Genomic DNA, 22,824 nt, shown 5'->3' with positions numbered 1-22,824 from the left:
CCCGCAGCTTGCCTCTGCGCTTCTGGGTGAACGTGATCAAGAACCCGCAGTTCGTGTTCGACATCCACAAGAGCAGTATCACGGACGCCTGCTTGTCAGTGGTGGCCCAGACTTTCATGGACTCCTGTTCCACGTCCGAGCACAAGTTGGGCAAGGACTCGCCCTCCAACAAACTACTCTATGCTAAGGACATCCCCAATTACAAGAGCTGGGTGGAGAGGTAGGCGGTGCGGGGTGGGGCGGGCAGGCAGGCTGGCCAAGGGCCAGGACCCAGCTCATAGCCCCCCGCCGCCTGCCCTGTGTAGGTACTACGCTGACATCGCCAAGATGCCTGCCATTAGTGACCAGGACATGAGCGCCTACCTGGCCGAGCAGTCGCGGCTGCACCTGAGCCAGTTCAACAGCATGAGCGCCTTGCATGAGATCTACTCCTACATCACCAAGTACAAGGATGAGGTAAGCGTCTCCCCAGAGGCAGACCCCTGCCAGGTGTTGCCAGGCAGGCTCCCTCCCTAAAGCCCCCTTGGCAGTCCCCTCCCATGTCTCAGGCTGGTCAGGCGCTGCCGTTTCCACTCTGCACCGTGACTGGCCACCTTGCTCGCTGGGGCAGGGAGGGGATGCTGTTGGGACTCCCTGCCAGCCTGGGAGGGTCGGGCAGGGCTGCAGCAGGTCAGGGGTTGTGCTTGTGGTCATTGTGGGGTGTGGGGGAGTGGGTGGCAGTATCTTTCCAAGGCGGAGACCATGGCCCGGTGAGTGACCATTCGCTGAGGGCTGCTACGGGGTTTGTCAGTCTGGGTAGATATATCCAGGGCAGGGCACCAAGCCTTTCCTCAGCCTTTAGCGCTTTCCCTGCAGACTTGGAGCGAGGCCTCAGGAGGCCTCCTTGGTGTCTATGCGGAGCTGGGGCTCCCTGAGCTGACTGGGGAAGGAGGTGGACATACACCCTAGATTGGATACAAAGGGCCAGAGCAGCAGGCTGGGCCTGGCCGGTGCCAGGGTCTTGAGGCCAGATTGGGCCCTGTGGCAGGACCGTGGAGGCTGCAAGGCTGAATCGGAGGAGAGAGGAGTAGGGGAGGCTGAGGCAGGGTCGTCATGGGCTGTGTGGGCCTTGAGGAATGTGGGCTGTTCCCCGAGTGAGACAGGCCGTTGAGGTTTAGAGCCGTGATTGGATTGCCAGCTGCCAGGGGACGAGAGTAAGGCAGGGGCCGGTGGGGGCTGTGGCTGGGCCGTGGGGCTCCGGGGCTGGTCTTGCCCATCTGACGAGCTGCGGGCCTGTCCCCAGACCTGTGGCTGAGTGACAGGAAGTGGGGCGGGCCGCCGTCGGCACAGGTCTGAGGGGCAAGGGCTCCAGCTGTTCAAGTCTAATGGGGAAGATCTGAGAGCAGGAGCGTCTTAGGCTCCCAGCCAGGGCGCAGGGGCAGCAGCTGAGAGCAGGACCTGTGCCCCTGATTGGAGGAGGCAGCCCCAGAGGGGAGTCCAGAGCCCTGGGACTGAGCCAGGGACGGGCCATGGACAGATGACCGGGCCCTGAGGAGGCCGAGTGACCTGCAGGTTGGGCACTGAAGCCTGCCTACTCTGGGCTGTCCAGGGAGCGTCGAGGGGAGCCTGGCAGTCCTTCCTGGGGAGCGCTGTGCATCAGGATGCAGAGAAGCGGGCGTGGCTGCGGGGCCTTGTGCTGGGCTGATGGCAGCTGAGGGGGGGACAGAGCAGACTGTGAGGGGTGGGGTCTGTGCCCCAGCAGGCCAGGCCCACCCTGATGGACCTACGAGATGCTGTGCTGAGGGAACCAACTCAAGGGGCTGGCATAACGAAAGCCCTGTTAGGGGTTGGGACTCTGGGGATGAGGTAGAAAGGTGACCTGGGGGACTCCTCCTCCACACCAGGATCCCGGGGTCTAGGCTCAACCCAGGTCCCTCAGCTGGGAACCGTAGGGGTGGAACCTCACCCTGGCCCCAGGGTCCCCACTGGTCAAGGCCATGTGACACGCTCACTGGGCACCCCCCGAGCTTCTGTGCGCTGGTCCCACGGGAGCAGGGGGCCCTGGCCAGGCCATTGACGCCCCACCCACCTCTGCAGATCCTGACAGCCCTGGAGAAGGATGAGCAGGCTCGGCGGCAGCGGCTCCGGAGCAAGCTGGAGCAGGTGGTGGACACGATGGCCCTGAGCAGCTGAGACCCTCGGCCATCACCGCCCAGAGGGAGTTGCGTAAGAGGGCCCACAGGGCCGGCCTCCGTCCAGCAGCCAGAGCTGGGAGGCCCCGGAGGCAGCCTCGCCCCAACTGTGCCTCGTGCCAGCGCGCTTGGGGCCGGCCGTGCGGTTCAGCGTCCTCCCGGCCCTCTCCCTCCTCCTCCCACCTGGCGGGGGTCCTCGTTCTTGGTGTGGGTGACCACGCCCCTGCGGCACCTTCCATGCCCAGCTGCTCAGCACAGGGCTGCAGGAGCCCAGGTGTGACTGGGAGCTTCTCGGAAGAATGGGGTGACCGCCAAGGCCCTGGGGGGCAGGCTGGAGCCCTCCGGGAAGGGCTGGCTAGCCCAGTCCATCTCCTTGAGGCTGTGCTGCCATGGTCGGGGGGGCCAGCACAAGGGGCCAGGAGGGCACCAGCTGTTCCCGGCTTGCTGGGCGGATTGCGGGGCCCGGGGCCCGATGGCAGCCCCGAGGGAGGCTGAAGGCCCGGGGCCCACCAAGGGGAGCTGGAGTCGGCCTTCCCACTGCTGCCTGCCACATCCGGCACCCCCCACTCGCTGCCGCATGGCCACCACCATCCTCCGATTCACCGCGTGCTCTCCGCGGCCGCGGCTGAGGCCGGAGCACCACATCAGCCTCGCCCAGAGAGGCCCCAGCTCCCTCCCGTGGAGGGGCTGCAGAACGGTTCACTCAGAGCCCTCATGCGACTTCCAGAAGGACTCGGTGACTCCTTTCCTGTCCTCAGGGCTATGCGTCTGGGAGCCGCTGGGGCCGGGGCTCCGGGTCACGAGCGCACGTTCCCGTTATTTATTCCCCCCTGCACAGCGCCACTCTTGGCTCCGGGCCCTGGGCGGGCGGGGCTGTCCGGCCCTGCGGGTCTGGGAGCAGCCCCTGATCCCCTCCTCCCTCATCCCTGTCTGTGTCCCCTGCTCTCCATGTCCACCTTTAGCAGCTTCCAGTCTGGCATCTCTGCAGCATGCCGGCCCCTCAAGAGCGGTGGGAGGTCTGGGGGACTGGTTTGGAGTTTTTTTAGGGGAACAGAGGCACCCTGCTGCGCTCCGTGTGGGCAGCTGGGGCTGTGGCGGGGCCCCTGGGAGTAGGACGCAGTGACCAGAGGGCCTGGAGGTTGGCTCTGCCCCCCCACCCTCAGTGAGCAAGAAAGAACAAATTTTTAATTAAAAAAACTCTGTACATATATATGTATATATATATATGTGGCTCTAGCCTCAGTCTCCAGCCCCAGTGGGGTCTGTACAGTTACCTGGAGGAGGAGAGATTTTACAGTGTAGAATAAGGGAAATTAAGGCAGTGGGGAAGCAATACCAAATGGTCGTGGGGAATGTGGCTGGGGCTCCCCTGAGTGGAGCACCCCAAGGCCTCCGCCCCTCGACCTGCGGGTCACCCTGGTTTTGTTTTGACGTAAGAAGGAGCAAACTTGTCGCCGGCCCCAGAGCGTCCAGGGCGCAGGGCTGTGCATTCCTGCATGACCGTGCTAGCGTCTAGTCTGACTTGATCTTTTTAAAACTGCAAGTGTTAAATACTAGAGGTTGTTAGACCCCCTTTTTTATGTTTTTTAATTAATCAGTCACTCATGAAAGCAAACAAGCGGGCCCGGCCCCTTTACAAGTCCACTTTTTCGACGGTACTAAAGATTCCTACGGACTTTAAGGGACAGCTAACTGTGGCCGGCCCCGTGCCCGTGGGCTGCCCGTCTGGGGGTCCCCCCTCCTAAGCAGCGTGAGCCACACCTCAGAGACCGGGCCGGGGGCGCCATGATATCCCAGCATTCCCGGCGTGGGCAGCTCCTGGAACGGGGCTGACCTGGGCAGGGGGTTGCGGGGCCGGGGGGTCCCCACAGGCGCCAGGCTGGGCTCAGGCTTCCCACTGCCATGGGTGCCCCGTCAGAGCTCAAGCTGGCCTGGCCCAGCGCAGCCCCTGTGGCCTCGAGCGGGGGCAGCTGAGCGGAGGCCGGCCCGTCTGGAGACCCGGCTGTCTGGGTGGCCGCTTGCCTCGGCTGGATGCGCGTCCCTGGGTGGTCCCCTGGCCCCTCTGACGTTGCTGGGCCGGGCCTGGGGGCAAGCCCCTGTTTCCCCTCCCTCCCCGGAAAGTCTTCCCAGGGCACTGGCTTCTGCTCTAAGCCCTCGTTCTTCCAGTTCTGTGATGGTTGGCTTGGGGCTCCTCAGCCCCCCGGCCCCTCTTGAGAATCAGTTCCAGCCCCTTCCTCTGCCCTCTTTGGTCCCCGCAGAGCTGAGCCCCTGTGCTGGCCTGAGCAAGGCTGCGAGTTCCAGGGCAGGGGCCCGTCCACCTGCCCGTGTCACCTGAACTGTGGGCGGGCAGGGCCGTGGTGGCAGGGGGAGGCCAAGCACTTTAGCAGTACCTGTTTACACGCAAGCCCAGGGAGCTGACCCTCAGCCTGCCCCGGCCAGGCAGCAGCTCCCGCACCTTCCTTCCTGCTGGGTCCTGCAGTTAGGCCCTGCCTTCTCCTTGTCACTACTCCCCACGCCCTCCGAGTCTGTAGTATCCTACCGGCACCTCTGCCTCTGCGCATCCTCCCGTGGTGCCCCAAGCTCCTGCACTGGTGTGGGGGCCCTGGCAGGAGCCTGGGATTGCAGCCCTGCTCTGCACACTGAGGGGAGTGCCATGGTTCCCAAGGCCCCTGTGCAGCCCCAGGGCTTGGGGGATCCAGGCCAGTGTGGGATGCAAGGGCTCCCAGCCTGTCCCGGACACTGCTGCTATTGCCACTGCTACAGGCCACCCCCCCACCCCGATCTGCATGGTCTCAGGAGTGCCCTCAGACAGCCCAACCTCCGTCCGGGAGCCCCGTCTCTCCATATACCTCGAGCTTACCCTGCCCTCCCTGACCCAGGGCCTGACGAGCCGGGGCTGGGGGCTGAGGGGAAGAGGGACCTGGATCCCCCTAACGGCAGGCCCCTAGCATCCCTCCCGCCCTCTGGTTTGGCCTGGCTGAGGCCCGGCTCCCCCGTTCTGGATCTGATGGCTCACGTCGTTGGTGCTACACAAGCTAGAGTAGATATATTTAGAAAGAGAGAAAGATATTTTTAAGACGAAGCCCACAATTAGCTGTCCCATAACGCCACAGAGCCCCCACCCAAAAGAAGAGCGATCACCCGGCCGCCCGAGCTGCCCACCGGGCTCTTGCTCCCCGGGGGCAGCGTGGCTGACGGGGCGGGGCGCTCAGCCCACGGGGTGTGTAAATATACGGCGATTTCCTATTTTACTGTTCTTCAGATTTAGTACTTGTAAATACACACACACATTAAGGAGAGATTAAACATTTTTTGCTAAACGTCCTGGCTCTGTGTGTCCTTTGCTAGGAGGAGTTGGGGCGGGGCCCACAGAAACGCGGGCACCTCGTGCGCTCAGGTGGCAGCTCCTGGCTGAGGCCGGGCCCCTTGCCTGCCGGGCCAGGTACCAGCGGCCTTCCAGGAGCTTCATGCCGGCCTCACCCCACAACAAATTGCAGGTGCAGGTGCAGGTGCAGGTTCTCCGCCGCCGCTTCGCCAGACCCTGGTGGTTTGCTGCCCTGGGCGGGGTTGCTGTGCCTGGTGTCTGGGTCCCCGAGGCACGCTGGAACCCTAGGCGGGGACTGAAGGCCACCAAGAGCCAGCTGTCCCCAGGGCCCCACGCCATCTCTCAGAGGTTCTCCCGCTGCGCCCCACCCCCACCCCTGCCCCGTGTGCTAGGCTTGCGATCACCCGGCTCCACGTGGCAGTTCCCATGAAGAGTTGGGCAGATATTTTCCTGATGAAAAAGGTGTTGGCCTGTGGCTCTGCATAGGCCCCTCTCTAGGCCCATGTCCTCCGTGGCCCACTACGGGTGGCGTTCCGACCCCAGAGGCGGGCGTGGGGCTTGGCTCCGGTAACCGGACGAGGGGCCTGTCTCTGGGTGGGACAGGTGTCCCCAGAGGACGTGTCTGCCGAGTGGGCACCTGTAGCTCAGCCGCTGTGCAAGCCTCGCGCGTGTATGAGCGGGCTTGCGCCTGTGAGAGGTAGCTTCTCACCGCAGTGGACGGGGAGCTGGGGGGGCGGGCACGCAGGTGCTGCCCAGAGCCACACGGTGGGGGTCACAGAGCCTTGCGGACAAACTGGCCACAGCACGTGGGGAGGGGGTTTCCCAAGGAGCCAGGCTGCGCTCCGCAGCCTTCCGGCATGGTGTCTTCTGAGGGCTCTGACAGTGGTCCATAAATCATAATCAATACCTCCTGCTCCATAGCGGGCCTGTCCTGACAGCCGGGCTGCAGGCATTGAGCTCAGCGCCAGGCTCAATTACTAAAGAGAAATCAGTGTAATCACCATGAAATTGCATCGGAAACAAATTTAGCAAATGCGTCCTGTTTGGGGTGTGACGTGGCCCGTCCTCATGGCTCAGTCCCCTCCGGCTTTCCGGCACAATCAGCCCTGCCTCAATTACCCTCGCTAGGCTGCCAGGGGCTCAGCCCTACCAGCCCGAAAGCAGGCGATGGCCTCTGAGTCGCAATCAGCGCTCACTGCGCCGCGATCACGCATAATTACACAGCGAGCACAGGGCGGGGGCAGGCAGGCACCTTCTGATTGCCGCACACGTTGGCTCATCCAGGGTATTAAAACCACCAGCTATTAATACCGGGGCTTGCCGGCTGCGCAGAGCAAGGCATGTCAACAGGGCTGCCGTGGATGGTGGGGGGCTCATGCTCTGGTTTTCACTTGGCAGCCTCTGGGTTAGAGAATCAGTAGCTGGAGGAGGCCAGAGTCTACTTGGGGTGCTCCTTCGAAGGTCCCCAAGGGGCTCCCATGGGGCCTCCCTGGACACTTGGGATCCTGTCGGATGGTGTTGCTTTATGGGCGCATGTGGCCTCTGAAAATGGGCAAGGTGTAGGCATGTGGCTCGTTCTGGTCCCTGGATGTCAGTGAAGTGGCTGTGGGCATGTGTAGGCTGGGCATCTAGTTCCCCTGCACTGAGGGTTCTGGAGGGCAGAAGCTCTAGCCAGCCTGCCTTGGGCACAGGGTTTTAACACAAAACAAGCTCAGTTGCGGTGGACTCAGGCATTTGGGGAGAACAGCCCGGAGTGTACTGCCTCACAGGGGCTGATAGCACCCAGCCCCATCTGAGAAGGGGGGACCCGGGGGCAGAGACAGGTGGGTCAGTCACCTGCCGGCAGACACAGGGCTGTCACTGCCAGAGCAAGGGTTCAAACTCAGCCTATCAACTCATTTGGGGTCTTACTATGTAGCTTGAGAAATCAACATCCTAGCCATCATTGCTGCTTCTGGCTGAAAACTACTCGGACAAATAACCCAGCAGATGTTTTCCTCTGGGTGGCCCTCTCCCTTATAAATGACTTAACCTAAACTTAACCTAACCTATGCTGGCTTGAGCAATGAAAGGGAACTGGTGGGTTCATGTAATAGAAAAGTCCTAGGGTGTATCTGGCTTCAGGCATGGCTGGATCCAGGAGCTCCATGAGGTCTTAAGGAATCTTTCTTCTCTGTTATCTGTATGGGTTCATTCTCTGGCAGGCTTTTGCCAAGTGGGAGGCACCAATGGCTGCCCACAGCTGTAGGCTTTTACAAACTTAGCGACACAGTGTAAAGAGAACCCTGTTGGTCAGCACATGCCCAGGTAGGGATTTCATTAGCCAACTGTAGCACACAGGTCTCTACTTGAATCATTCTGGCCTGAGGGACGAGGAGCTCTGGTTAGCCAGGCTTAGGTCACATGCCCAGTGGGAAGAGGAGTCAGTCCCTTTACTCCTCAAGGGTTTGCAAACTCTATAGAACTGCAGATTCGAGGAGGAAGGAGTCTTGTATAGTTGTTTTTTTTTTTTAAGATTGTATTTATTTATTCCTCACAGACACAGAGAAAGAAAAGCAGAGACACAGGCAGAGGGAGAAGCAGGCTTCTGGCAGGGAGCTCAATGCAGGACTTGATCCCAGGACCCCGGGATCACGACCTGAGCCGAAGGCAGATGGTCAACCGCAGAGCCACCCAGGTGTCCCTCCTGTAGCTTGTAAGTTCTGGCTGTGCCTGCGTGCAGGACACCTGAGGGTTTGGATGGGTTGTCAGAAGCACCTGGAGCATTTCTAGGATTATCCAGTCTCTTCCCAGGGGCCCATAATTAACTGCTGACTGCCCACTGGAAATGCCTGAGTCCTGCCTGCTCACCCAGCTTCTGCTGCCTGTGTGACCTTGGTGGAGGGGGAGATCTGGTCCGAGGCTGCCCCTTATCCCAGGGAGACCCTCCAGGTGGGGCCAGGTCCGAGGGTGTGGAGTGACAGGGAGGCAGTTACACATCTCTGGTCACAAGGGGTGATCGACCCCAAGCACATATTGGATGATGGTGCATTCTGATCCCTAACTCAGGAGCATTTTCACAAGAGGGCTGGAGTGGGGACCCCAGGCTGGGGTGGGGGTGGCCAGAGCTTCCTGGGTTACTGCATTCTAGTGATGTCATCCCTCTTCCACCCATGCCCCCTGCAGTCTTCACTCCCCCACTCACCCATACATACGACCACCTACCTGTCCATCACTGCCCCCACAGCCTACCCACCTACCAGTGTACCCCATCCACATCATCTCCATCCACCTCCTTCTGCTGACAACCCACACCCCACACCTTTTTCTTCAGCTGTCCAATCATCCGTCCGCAGGTCTATCAGGTGAGGCTGAAGTGGGGGCCTAGGAGGCTGAGCCTGCCAGTGTTGGCCCGGGCATGGAGAAATGGGACCTCTATGCAGGTGGGAGTGTACAGTGAACCGGAAGCAGGGACTCGCAAAGAGATTTGCACACGCACTTCCAGCAGCATCATTCACAGCACATGAACGATGAGGGGAAGCGCCCCAGGTGGCCTTCAACACATCGTGTGATTCCAGTTAGATGAGGTGCCCAGAGCCACAGGGGACAGGGTGATGGCTTGGGGGGCAGGGGAGGGGAATGAGGAGCTGTTGAGTGGGGCTGGAGTTTCAGCTTGGGGGATGAGCAGGTGCTGGAGAGTAATGGCGGGGAAGGTTGTGCAACTGTACGAATGTACTTGGTGCCACCCTGCTGCGCCCTTAAAATGGTCAAGGTACACTTTATGTCATGTGTCCACCTCTAAAAATCATAAAAAGCAATTTTGAAAAAGAGTCTGAGCTTTATTGTGTGGATAGGAGGGCCGCAGAATGCTCGGGAGCTGGGGAGCTGTGCCCCTTCCTTGGGCCTGGTGGTCCCAGGCACTCCATCAGCTGCGGAGCTGGTGGTCATGCCCCGGCCTCTGTCCTCATCTGACGCCCTTGCACCCCTCCCGCTGGTGGGACCCTCTCAGGGCCCCACGTGTCCTGCTGCCTGTCTCGTCTCCCACTTGCAGAAGCCCCCTGGCTCGCGGCGCACAGCTGTCTCAGGCAAGCCTGTCCTGCAGAGCCGGGCCCTGAGGGCAGCAGTGTCCCTGAGCCCCGCAGGCCAGCCAAGCTCCGCCAGGAGCCCCACTTGCACGTCCTCGCTGCTGGGGGAAGCCTCTCCCAAGCCAGCTTTCTTTTGTTTTTCTTTTTGTCTATTATTTTATTGGAGTTCCATTTGCCAACAGATAGCATAACCCCCAGTGCTCATCCCGTCCAGTGCCCCCCTCAGTGCCCATCACCCAGTCACCCCAACCCTGCCCACCTCCCCTTCCACTACCCCTTGTTCGTTCCCAGAGTTCCCAGTTAGGAGTCTCCCATGTTTGTCTCACTCTCTGATATTTCCCACTCATTTCCTCTCCTTTCCCCATAATCCCTTTCACTATTTCTTATATTCCCATATGAGTGACACCATGTGATGCTTGTTTCCCCTCCGATGGCTGACTTTACTCAGCATCATCCCCACCAGGTCCATCCACGGGGAAGCTAATGGTGGGTCAGCTTTCAAAGCATCTCTCTTCTTTGTTCATGAGCTTTTTTTTTTAAACAGATGAAGACAGGGGCGCCTGGGTAGTTCAGTTGGTTGAGCATCTGACTCTCGGTTTCAGCCCCGCATTGGGCTCTGCGCCCAGTGGGGAGCCTGCTGGGGATTCTCTTCTGCTCCCTCCATCCCTCCTGCTCATGCTCTCTCTCAAATAAATAAATAAATATTTAAAAATACACATTTTTTCTTTATATAACCATCGTGTCATTATCACGCTAACAAAATTAGTATTTGCATATTCCAATTTCCTCAATTGTCTCAAAGCCGCATCTTCACAGATGCTTTGTTTGAATGCAGACCCCAGGAACCCGCTTGGTTTCACATCGCCTTTGCTCGGTCTACAGGCTCCGTCTGTCTTGAAGCCATTTCTCCTGGAGACTCAGGGCATCTGTCCCAGGACATTGAGGGGTGTGCATGAGGGGCGGGTGCAATGGGCTCCCTTGCCCTGAGCGGCCACACACCTGTTCTTGATCTAGAAGTGTGGTGGGTCAGGGTTGGGGTTCCAGGTCGGCAGGGCCCCTCACCTCCCAGAGCACCTGCCAGGAGTGCCAGTCACCTTAGGGCGTGATCGGGAGCCCAGTCCCAGCCTGCCCTGTCCTGCCATGGCTCCCAGGCATCCCACCCCCTTAGTGGCTTCCTTCCCTTGGTTATGAACTCAGTCCTTCCATCTACTTGGAATTTTTTGTTTTTTAAGATTGTATTTACTTATCTGAGAGAGTGAGAGAGCATGAGCAGGGGGAGGGGCAGAGGGAGAAGCAGACCCCGCTGAGCAGGGAGCCCGATGCGGCGCTTGATCCCAGGACCCTGGGACTATGACCTGAGCCCAAACAGACACTTAACCGACAGAGCCACCCAGGGGACCCTGGAATTTTTTATTTATTTATTTATTTATTTATTTATTTATTTATTTATTTATTTTAAAGATTTTATTTATTTATTCACGATAGACATAGAGAGAAAGAGTGGCAGAGACACAGGCAGAGGGAGAAGCAAGGTCCATACTGGGAGCCTCACGCAGGACTTGATCCCGGGACTCCAGGACTGCGCCCTGGGCCGAAAGCAGGCACCAAACCTCTGAGGCACCCAGGGATCCCCTGGAATTTTTTTTTTTTTAAATACAGTCTTCCTGTTTTAACTTGAAGTTATTGAAAGGGAAACTTGATGGCACTATCCTAAGGAGGTAACCACGGTCACTTGCCCTAAGGAGAAGGTGACTGTAGAAATAATATGATGAAAGTAAAAATAATAGAAACTCCAGAGTAGTCCTTGCCGGCAGAAGGTCCAGTCTGAGAAGCTGCGGGGTGCGCGCCGGGGCTCCGACAGGTGCCTGTGGGCTCCAGCCCCTTGGGGCCCATCCGGCTCCTCCTCCTAGCGGGCCTGCACCCTGTGCCTCCTGGGTCTCTTGCCAGCTGCCCCCCAGGGTGGGGTAGCGGCAGGCCAACCCCACTTCTCCCCAGGGTGGGCGCCCCCCCATCGGGCCCGCTACCCCTCCTGCTGGGGCAGTGGGCCTCCCGCGCCCTCCACCTCACCCCTTTTCTGTCTGGCCCTGCTCTGGGTCCCAGATGAAGTCCCCGGGAGGACTCCGCAGGCTCCTCTCGTGTCAGGTGTGCCCGGCCTCAGAGGTCACAGTGCCTGGGGGCCCATCTCACGGCTTTGAGATGTGCAGTCTGAGTGACCTGCAGGGAGCTTTCCTCCCCCTTCCCCCTGGCTTCCATGCTACCCCCCAGGAAGTCCCCCCAGGACCTCCACATGCTGAGAGCACACACCCCCCGAGCATCTGCTCCCAGCAGGTGTGCTCTGGGCAGGTGTGCTCTGGGCAGGTGTGTGGCGTTCTCAGCATTCTCTGGACGTGCTCTGGGCCCCAGACCAGAGGGGAGGGCACAGAAGCAGTGACTCGTCCAAGCAGAGTCAGGACGGCCTTTCTTCTCTGGCTGGGACAAATGACCTAAACAATGGTTTTCAGGCACAAATTCCTCTCCAAGTGATCAGTCCGCACAAGGGGGAGGAAGAGGCCTTGCTGGCCGGGAGCCCTGGGTCTGGCTCCTGGTGCTGTGCCGTCGCGGTGCGGCTCGGTCGCCCTCGGCCTCAGTCTTCATCCGGACCGCGGGGGACCAGCCCAGCAGGCCCCTGCCAGGGCAGCAGGCCGCCTACCAAGGCTCAGGCGGGTGCAACGGGTGCGTTTCATGCCCCGCAGGTTACCTGAAGCAAAGGACTGTCCCTCCACGTGGGGCTGCAGCGCCCACCTGCTGTACCAGGCCGTCGTGAGGCAATGGGCATCGGGAGGGTCACGTCTAAGCCTCTTCACTGCCTCACGGGCCATCACTAAGTCATGATGCAGACAGGACTCAGTCGCCCCTGCCACATGGGCAGCGCTGGAAGCCGGGAAAGCAGAACAACTTCCAGAGTCTCCACAGAGGAGCAGCTCATGTCCAGAAGGTCAGGGGTTCATTAGGGATGGAGGCTGAGAAGCACAGGTGCGTGGGGTTGGGGCTGCTGCCCACACAACTCCACGGAGAATCACACACACTGTAGGGCCTGCTAATGGTGCTCATGGAGTTGTACCGCGCACAACCTGCACAACTGCACAAGGTGGCCCTGCATGGCTGAAGCACTGCCAGTGGAGGTCTGTAGAAATGCTTCTCTTCCCTAGTGGCAGGAAGCCCAACAGCTCTGCCTGAGACCCCAGTGCCATCTTGGGAAGAAGGAAGAAAAGGAAGCAAGACCCCTGTTAGGAAGGTGAACTGTGACCTGGATTTAACATTTTTCTAAAAGAGACTGTATTAAAACAGAAGAGGTCATTTAAATATCACTAAATTGAAGGTTGGCTGGTTGGTTGGTTTTTTCCAAGTTGAAGGTTTTGTTCCTGCTTCCCAGTAGGGTGGAAGCTTGGGAGCAAGATTGGGTAAGCTACGGACAATTAAGAAGCTACATTAACAAAAATACCTGAGCGGAGCTGTGTACATTTTCAGCCCCAGAGACCACTCCAGGCTGGCGTGCAGAGTGGAGATGTGAGGGCTTTGCCTGTCACCTCCCGTCCTTGGTCTCGAGGGAGGGCACTGCCGGGTCCTCGGTGCAGATGTAGCAGGGGGTTTGGTCACACCCCCTGAGTGACACAGGACACCAACCAGCCAATCAGAGCCTCACTTCTTCCTGTCCCACCAAGGGAGTCCATTTTTCTCTCCCCAAAGCTGTTGAAAAGCAGACATGCTCTTTGACATGGGGTGAGTTTGTAAACCAAGAGCTTCCAGGGCTGGGGAGAAGGGGTGGGTGGGAAGGACACTTCCTGAGCCTGAATGTGAAGCCCGCTCAGAGGACTGTAGAGCCAAAAGACGATAGAGCTAGAAGGGAGGTAGAGGTGGGAGAGACAGAGAAGAGAGAAGGAGAGGGCAGGGAGGAGGGGGACACAGAGATTACATCCCTGGATCCAGCTATGCCGGAAGACCAATCTCCTCTGGGCTTTGGCTACCTTGGCCAACAAATTCTTCTTTTTTCCCTGGTTCTGTTCAAATCAGTATGCCATTGGGACTTAGAGTATGGAGCTGAGCTGTTTGATGCCTTAGACCCTGGTCACATGGGGTTACTGAGGGCTCTGAATGCGGCCAGCTGGAGCTGAGATGGGCCATGAGTACATACTTGCTGCAAAATATCTCACTGAAATTGCTTATGTGGATTACATGTTGAAGTGACAATATATCGGATAGATAGGGTTAAGCAAAATATATTATTAAATTTAATTTTACTTGTGCCTTTTAACTTTTTAAAGTATGACGACTAGAGAATTTTATTTTTTTTTAAAGTTTTTTTTTTTTTTATGATAGTCACAGAGAGAGAAAGAGAGAGAGAGAGAGAGGCAGAGACATAGGCAGAGGGAGAAGCAGGCTCCATGCAGCGGGAGCCCGATGTGGGATTCAATCCCGGGTCTCCAGGATTGCGCCCTGGGCCAAAGGCAGGAGCCAAACCACTGCACCACCCAGGGATCCCCCACTAGAGAATTTTAAATAGCATTTCTGGCACACATCATATTTCTATTGGACAATTCAATTTTCTATGGATAGTGTCGGGGGGGGGGTGTCTGTCTTAACGCCAATTGCTTCTAAAGCGTTCTCTGGGGATCCCTGGGTGGCGCAGCGGTTTAACATCTGCCTTTGGCCCAGGGCGTGATCCTGGAGACCCGGGATCGAATCCCACGTCGGGCTCCCGGTGCATGGAGCCTGCTTCTCCCTCTGCCTGTGTCTCTGCCTCTCTCTCTCTCTCTGTGTGACTATCATAAATAAATTAAAAAAAAAGAATTAAAAAAAAATAAAGTGTTCTCTGAGGAGAACGATTTCTGCTAACCAGAGGGCTTCCTGGTTTTCTGTGTGATGGATGGCTTGAGTCTATGTATGCAGTCTATGCTCATGGTGCCTCATGGAGTTGTGCAGTGCACATCTGCACAACAGCACAAGGTGGCCCTGTGTGAGTGAAGCACGTGTGACTTTGGGTTGAGAACTGCGGAAGTAAGGAAATACTCTACTTTTTGTCTTCTACATGGCTTCAGTGAGCTGCAGGTCACACACTGTATAGTTCACCTTTTAGGGTATTCAATTCAGTGCTGTTTAGTATATTAACCCAATTGTATGGCTGTCACTGCAGTCGATTTTAGAACATTTTCATCAGCTCTGAAGAAACCCCACCTCCCTTTGCTTCACCCTCCTGCTCCCTGCATTGTTCCCCCAGCTTCTGGCTCTACTCATCTACTACCTGTCTCCAGAGATGTCTATTCCAGGTGTTTCCTGTAAGTGGAATTGTACAACATGTGGCTTTTTGTGCCTGGCTACTTCCCCTCCGCATTACATCTCCACGGCTCATCTATGTTGTAGCGTGTGTGTGTCAGCACCTCCCTCTTTTTCAGAGCTGACTAATATTCCAGTGCATGGGCAGACCACATACCACGGATCCGTCCCTCAGTTGATGGACACGTTGTTTTCACTCTTCCGTACTGCTGCTGTGACCTTTTGTGTGCCAGTTTTGTGTGGACAGATGCTTTCATTTCTCTTGGGTCATGACTGCTGAGTCATGAGGTGACTTCCTGTTTGACTATTTGAGGAATTGCCGGAATATTCTCCTGCTGTGGCTGCACCGTTGTATATTCCCATCAGCAAAGCACGAGCACTCCAGTTCCTCCATGACCTTGCTCACCTTCCGTATTTTCCGGGTTGCTGTTTTTCCTTCTGATGGGAGACTCCCAGTGGGGTGAGAGCTCATGGTGGTTTTGAAGGGCAGTTCCCTGAGGCCGAGGGACATTGAGCAACTTCTCACATGCTTCTTGGTCACTTGTACATCTGTTTGGGAGAAATGTCTGTTCAGGTCCTCTGCCCATTTTTGATTTGGGTGGTTCGGTTTTTGTTGTTGTTTGTAGTACTTTCTCTGTACATTCCAAATATTAATCTGTTCCTTATCAGATATGTGATTTGCAAATGTTTTGTCCTGTTCTGTGGATTGCCTATTACTCTGTTGATAGCAACCTTTGATGCAGAGAAGTTTTAAATTTTCACAGGGTACAATTTGTCCTTTTGTTCATTTGTTGCCCATGTAACAAAGTAAAAACTCTCTTTTTTTCTTCTGAAATTATCTTTATTTCGTTCCCCCTGTTTCTTGAAAGGTCGTTTTGCCAGGTGCATGACTCTGGTGAGTTATTTCCTCTCAACACTGTGGAGATTCAACTCATTGTTTTATATCCCCTGTCGCTGTGTGTAGAAGGTTGGCCATCAGGTCAGTGAGCTTTTCTCGAACGTGGTGTTCTCTTTCGGGCTGTCTTGAGTATCTGCTCTTCACCTTTTTGTTCTGGGTTTTATATCCAATGTCTTCCTAACCCTTGTATCAGTTACAGCTGAATGTTCTGGATGATGACCTTCCTGGTGGGGGCCCCCTCTCAGCCTTTCTAGGGATGGCGTGAGGACTCCATTCCTCTTATTTAAAACCTTCCTCTTGAGATCCCTGGAATGGTTCCTGTTTGTGCAACAAGTCGGCACAGGGGCAGGGTCCTCAACCTCTGACTGCCTTATTTGTGAGCTGCATTTTTGCCCTTGGCTTGAGTCCCATAAGCCCTGACCCCAACCCTGCCTCAGAGGGGCTTGTGCTTCCATGGGGTGGAGGGGCCTGCCCCCCACCTCACCCAGGTATTTCCAGTTCTCTCCTGCTTCTGCTCTTGCTAACATCCCACCCACTTGTGAAACATTGTGGGGGAGGCAAGAGGCCTCCCCAGTGGTCCCACTTGGAGCCTGGCCATCTGGCGGATCATGGTTAGTTGTGCAGGCCATCTGAACCAGGGTGTGGAACATGGCCCAGCAGTGTTATTGCCCCTACCCCTGCCCCAGCCTCTGACAGTTCCTTACAAACCATCAGGGTTTCTTGCTGGCCTTCCTCAAAATCTCAGGGCATTCCCAACAGTCCCAACAGTCCCCTGGCTCTGGTTCACCTGTAGAAGCTCTGATTTCTGTCAGCAGCCTGGGACCATATAGCTGTGACAGGGGCCTCTCTGCCCAGAGCCGCTGTGGGCACCAGCAGGTGGAGGTCAGAGCCTTCCTCCCGAATCGCCCACTAGTTGAGACTGTCCCCTTCTGCTTTCACCCGAGACCCATGGACTGCCGGGGTCCTGCTCAGACACTGGCACAAGGGGACGAAGCCGGCCGTCCTGCGTGGAAGTAGGGTAAGAGGGGAAGCCTGCATCAGGAAGCAGCCACAGAGCCACAGAGCCACTTCATTCCAGGGGTGAATTCCTGCAGGCCCGACAAGGGCCCATTAAACCTCTCAGATGGGGGTCCTTGAAGGCGGATAGGCAGTCACTCTTGACTTTTGAATTCCTGCCGGTTAAAATACTTCCCCTAGCAACGGGCTCTCCAAATGCCTCCCACAGTGGACTGGATTGGAGTCAGCAGAAGAAATTTCCCCAAGCTCTTTGCAGGTGGGGCTCAAAGATCCTTCGAGGTGGGCTCAGTGTGAGGAACCTATGGCTGTCACCCTGGGGTTGGGGGGTTTGGGGGGCGGGGCTGGTCATGACCCCTGGATTCTAGAAGCTCAACAGTGCAGTCTGGTAATTCTTCGGTGGGTTAGTTGGCTTTCCCCATCCTGGTCTCTGGGGCCACCTGCCCAGTGAGGCTGGACCTCCCAGCCACTTGGTCTCATCCTCACCACGTGGCCGGTTGGGAGGCTGGGCCTCAAGACGCCTTGCGGGGTTCGCTTTCTCATGGATCGAGAGAATAAACCTTGGCCTCTCTGCCAGGGCCCGAGGGGCCAGATGGAACAGGGCTCGGCTGCCCCGGCCACAGCCCTCCAAGATGCACCTGTAGCCAGCAGCCTCGCAGCTGACGGCTACCCTCCGGGCCTGTGGGCAGTCAGGAATGCTAGTGATTTTCAGCCGCAGAGTCTTGGGGTCTGTGAAGCATGGGGTTGCCAGATAACGTGTGGGGTACCTGGGCAGGTTTGAACTGTGGATAAACCACAGGTAATCTTTTGGTGCTTACCTGAAATTCAGATTTACCTGGAAGTCCCACGTTTGGATTCGCTAAACCTTGGCCATCCTGCTTGTGCGGCAGTGTTTTGGGCTGAATTGTTCCCCAAATCCATCTGTTGAAGCCCTAATACCCTGCGCCCCAGAATGTGACTGCTTGCAGATAGGATTTCAAAGATATATTAAATTGCAAGGAGATCCTACGGGTGGGGCCTGGTCCAACCTCACTGGTGTCCTTATAAAGAGAGGAGCCAGGACAGGAACACAGAAAGAGAGCACGTGAGGACACTGGGAGGAGGGCGCCACCTGCAAGCCAGGGAGGGGCCTCAGAGTGAGCAGCCCTGCCCACCCAGATCGCAGACCTCAGCCTCCAGGCACAGAGGGCAGAGAGGGTGCGGTGCTTCTTAGGGTGCCTGGTGCTCGGGCCTGCTCACGGTGGCACCGTCACCTCAGAGGGCAGGGGGCAGGGGTACTCAGCAATGCCTGTCCCGCTGGGGCAAGCAGCCCTGCTCCGGCCCTCGGCCCTTGGCCCCAAGCCCGAGGACGGGCCCGTGGAGCCCGGGGAGCCCATGGAGCCAAGGTGTCCGCATCCTTACCAGCTGTCGGGCCGTGTGGCCCCTACCGTGCGGGAGAATCAGGAGGCTGTTTTCTGCTCACGCTTGGGAGCATTTGGGAGACTATCACCAAAGAATGGATGTTTGTGCTAGAAGCCGGCTTCCCCAAGGTAGCATGGGGCCCTCTGTCAGGTGCGAGCAGGTGGGTGTCTCCCCGGGACACCCCAGATCGGAACAGCCCGACCTTCCAAGCTGGGTGGTGTGCTGTGCTGACAGCAGCGTCTGCAGGTGCCCTGCCCCTGGTGTTCGAGCCCTGAGCTGTCTGTCCTCCGGCGCCTGTGCCGGGGCCAGCGGGGGCCTGGGGTGCTCACTGCTCTCCTTCCCCGCCACCGGCCGGCCGGCTCCCCCTCCTAGTCTGGGGTCATCCTTTCCAGAGCTGAAGGGTGAGGCTCCATCTCCCGGCTACCTGCACAGCCGGGCCTGGGTGCCGGCCCCTGTCCTGGAGACGCTTGGGCCCAGGCCACTTGTCGGCACAGTGGGGGCAGTGCGGGGCGGGTGCCCACTGCTTTGGGCCAGCCTGTGGCCTCCCTGCCTCCCCGGCCTCTGGTGTGACTGCGGCTGGGGTCCTCGTGCGGCTTTTCCTGCCTGGTGCCCCCTTTCCCCTGGCTCTCCTGTTCTCCAGGCTTCCGAGAGCCTGTGAGCTAGGCCTGCCTGTCTGTGTGTGGAGCTTCTCTTGCTCGCAGTCAAGAACTCTGATGGTTGCACGTCCTCCAATCTGTTGAACGCGGGGGCCAGACTGAGAAGGTGCTCGGCTAGCTGGATGGGACGGCTCCCGGGGTCACCTAGGGTGTCTGCTCTCTGCAGCTGGATCGCCCAGGGCCAGGAAGTGGGGGAGCATCTCTGTGTGCCCCCAGGTGGAAAAATGCTGCCCCTCCTGCTGCCCCACACGCAGCAAGACTGGCCCTGTGCACAGACTCGTCCTGCTGAGGGTGACCTGGCACCCATGCCCGGCTTGTGCTGCCCTTCCAAGGCTCTGAGGACAAATACTTGGTGTGTTAACAAGGCACAGGCAATGACATTGCTATCAGGATTGTGGGGGTATTTAGTTCAGTCATTTCCATTGCATCTTGTTTATTCCCATAAACATGTAAGGTGGTGAATTTTCCTTTGAGGAACACCAGCTCCTGGGTAGGGTTAAGGACTCTTGGATATTCTAAATTTGGATTTGGATTTCATCTTTCAGCCAGATGCTGCTTCAGGGAGAGCTTTAACATTTCCAGACAAAGGGCCTCAATATTAGTTACACCTAGTTTTATTAAATTGTGGATAGAGACAACAGAGACTTTTCTCTGTACTTAATTTCTAATATCACAAAATGTGTGGAGCTTATAAACTCAAGTTGTAGCATTCTCAGGCTAGAAACAGAAATTTTGTTCCCTGTCCTCCTTGAGTCCATGCCCCTGGGGTAACCATTTCAACTCTTAAAAAAAAAATTATTTATTCATGAGAGACACAGAGAGAGAGGCAGAGACCCAGGCAGAGGGAGAAGCAGGCTCCATGCAGGGAGCCCGACGCGGGACTCGATCCTGGGACTCCAGGATCACACCCTAGGCCAAAGGCAGGCGCCAAACCGCTGAGCCACCTAGGGATCCCCACTCAGCTGGTTATTGATTCTTCAGTAGGAGTACGTCTTTCTACAGCATTCAAGGCCACCCAATCCTTGTCTGCCAGCCTCCAGACTTGCTGTGGAGCAGGTGGGTGCCCTGGGCGTCCCGCCCCTCTGGGTTGTTGTGCACGGAAGGCTAGCCTGCAAGCTTTTAAAATAGGGCCACAAGGCCATGGGGAAGGAGAAATTTATGTATCTCCTCATCAAATAAACTGTGAACTTTTGCCAGCCACAAACTCTCAGTATGGACTTAAGCCCCTTCACACCAGGACATCTGAATCCTTTGCACTCTTCACTTTAAAGGATCCAATGACAGTGGTTTAGCACCGCCTTTGGCCCAGGGCTTGATCCTGAGAGACCCAGGATCGAGTCCCACATCAGGCTCCCCGAAGGGAGCCTGTTTCTCCTTCTGCCTGTGTCTCTGCCTCTCTTTCTCTGTGTCTCTCATGAATAAGTAAATAAAATGTTTAAAAAAAAATAAAGGAGCCAATGAGACTCAAGAAGTTTCAACACCTCATTTTCATGTTAATCCAACCAATCGCAGGTCACCTGGTTTCAATCTCTACTGGGCATAGAGGACCTGAATGAGACCTGCACTCATCACCTTTGTCTTTATAACCCTGCCTCCTGTGTGTCTTCCTCAGAACCCCAGTCAGCTTGCCACTTGAATTGTGTCTCCGGAATTACAATTCTAATTGCCCAAATAAATGCCTATTTGTTCAGATTTGCAGGGTGTTCTTTCTTGGTTAGCAGCACCGGACCTGTTTTGGTCCTTGGGACACGTTTACAGTGTCTCTTGCCTACAGTGAAGGTGATGAGCGTAAGCTTGGGTCTTCTTTCATTCCTTGGGTCCTTCGCGAGGACTCTCAATGTGGAAGCTAATGTGTTATTCCATTCTGGAATGTTCTCTTTTATTATTTTCTTGGATAATTTTTTCTCTCCTTAGTTTCCCCAAATTCCTATTATTCAGACATTGGACATCCTGAATAGACTCTCTGATTTTTCTCATGATTTCTTCCCTTTTATCATTTTATCTCATTCTCTGGAAGATTCCCTCAACTTTGTCTTCCAATCATCCTATTGGATTTTTAAACTTATGTTCCCACATGTTTAATTTCTAAGATCTACTTAGAAATTGTTCTCTGAATTCTCCTTATTAAGGCATCTATGTTTCCTTTACAGATCTTCCTTTATCTCTCTGAAGATATTCATTTTAATTTTCCTTTGAAGTTTTGCTCTGCTGCCTGCATCAAGGGACCTCTGAGACCCTTTATTTTACTCTCTATATTCCGTGTTAGAGGCTTTCTCTGGGTGATCCTTGTCTGTCTATTCATATTTAAAAGGGAGGCACTAAAAACTGATTAAACACATAATGAGAATTTGTAAGAGGGGAGATGGGAAAGTACCCAAATGCTCATCAGTAGTACAATAGAATAAAGCAGTATATTCCCCCAACGGGATATTCAGCAACAGTGAGAATGAACAACCTATACACACATTGGTATAGGCGACTCTCAAAACCATGATATTCAATAAAAGCAGCCTGACATGAAGCAGCACACACACATGATTTCATTCACATGACGTGTAAAAACAGGCAAAATGAATTTATGCCGCCACAAGTCGGGATAGTGGTTATCTTTGAAATGGAGTAGAGGCTGGGAGAGGGTGAGGGGGCCTCTGGGATGTTGATATGTTCCATTTCTTAGGCTTGTACTGGTCTTGTGTGTGCTCAGTTGTTTCCACCTGGTGGATGCTTATCATGAGTGCATATCACCATGCATTGATTATACTTTAATACAATTAACATCATAAAGATGAAACTGTGTGTTGGGGGTGAGGTTTGTGATTGAGTGGTCCTCTGGTAGTGACCCCGCAGGGCCAAGCTTTTCCTCTGGAGAGGAACCTAGTGCTGTCCTCCTGATGAAGCCGTTCTGTGAGCTATTACGGAGAAGGGGGCTGGGTCTCATGACCCCATGTGGAGACTTCCTCATGTTCCCTACTTTTTCAGTAAGGACCCTTACTTCTGCCCCTGAAGGGCTGAGCTCCCTCACCCCAGGGATCCCCTGGTTCACTTTCTGCAGAGAGACAATCTCCTGTCTTCTTTGGATGGGGCACAGAGTTTCCCCTAGCTGGACAGGTTGGGTGAGGAGCTGTGGGATCCAAGTGGCCAGACCCCATTTCCAAGGTATCTGGTGTCCCCAATTCTGCAGAATTTTTGGAACTCTGCAAATGAGTTGGCTTAATTCTGCTTGGCTTTCCCAGTTCTGGCATCCAAATAATCTTTATTTCTCTGCATATTCTGTTTTGTCTTCCTGGGCCTCCTATTAGTAAGTGAGGGACCATCTGGACAAATTTACTAAGACTTATTTTTTCCCTCATATTTTCCATCTCCCTTTTCTTTTGTTCTGCTTTCTTAGTATATTTCTTCAACTTTATCTTCCAATCCTTATGTACATTTTAAAAACCCAGCTATTACATTTTTGTATTTTTAATTAATCATTCAATTTTGAGATAATTGTACTCACATGCAGTTATAAGAAAGAATGTAGAGAGATCCTGGATACAATCGACCAAGTTTCTACCAACGGTATATAGCACAGATATCACAATCAGGATATTGACATTCATACAGTCACTATGCAGAACCTTCCATCACAAGGATCCCTCATACTATCCTTTATAACCACACCCATCTCTCCTTCCCCCCTCCCTTTATCTCTGATCCCTGGCAATTACTTGTCTGTTCTGTGTTTCTGTTTTTTGTTATTTCAAGAACGTATAGGACATTTTATGTGAATGTACATTCCATCTCATTACATGCTGTATGTGGGATCAGTATGTAACCTTTGTGATTGGCTTCTTTCCTCAGCACACTTCCCCAGAAACTCATCCAAGTTGTTGCCTGAATCAATATTTTGTTTCTTGATTGCCAAGTAGGATTCCATGCTGTGGATGCACCATGACCTGTTGAATGACATCTGAGTTGTTTCAGTTTGGGGCTATAACAAATAAAG

General features: G+C 55.4%; 1 protein-coding gene across 4 annotated transcripts in view; it reads left to right on the top strand.

Moving 5' to 3' along the window:
• Positions 1–5,484, top strand: part of PLXNA1 (plexin A1) — a 48,803-nt gene extending 43,319 nt beyond the window's left edge. For all 4 annotated transcript variants that reach the window (XM_041761476.1, XM_041761473.1, XM_041761475.1 and 1 more), the window contains exons 30-32: positions 8–220; positions 306–456; positions 2,077–5,484. In XM_041761476.1, the coding sequence (XP_041617410.1) occupies positions 8–220; positions 306–456; positions 2,077–2,172 (460 nt within the window). In that variant the 3' untranslated portion in view covers positions 2,173–5,484. The remainder of the gene's footprint in view (positions 1–7; positions 221–305; positions 457–2,076) is intronic.
• Positions 5,485–22,824: the final 17,340 nt, after the last annotated feature.

Source organism: Vulpes lagopus, chromosome 7 (assembly GCF_018345385.1).
Source record: "Vulpes lagopus strain Blue_001 chromosome 7, ASM1834538v1, whole genome shotgun sequence".
NCBI classification, from domain to species: domain Eukaryota; kingdom Metazoa; phylum Chordata; class Mammalia; order Carnivora; family Canidae; genus Vulpes; species Vulpes lagopus.
This window is presented reverse-complemented; position numbering and strand designations above follow the sequence as displayed.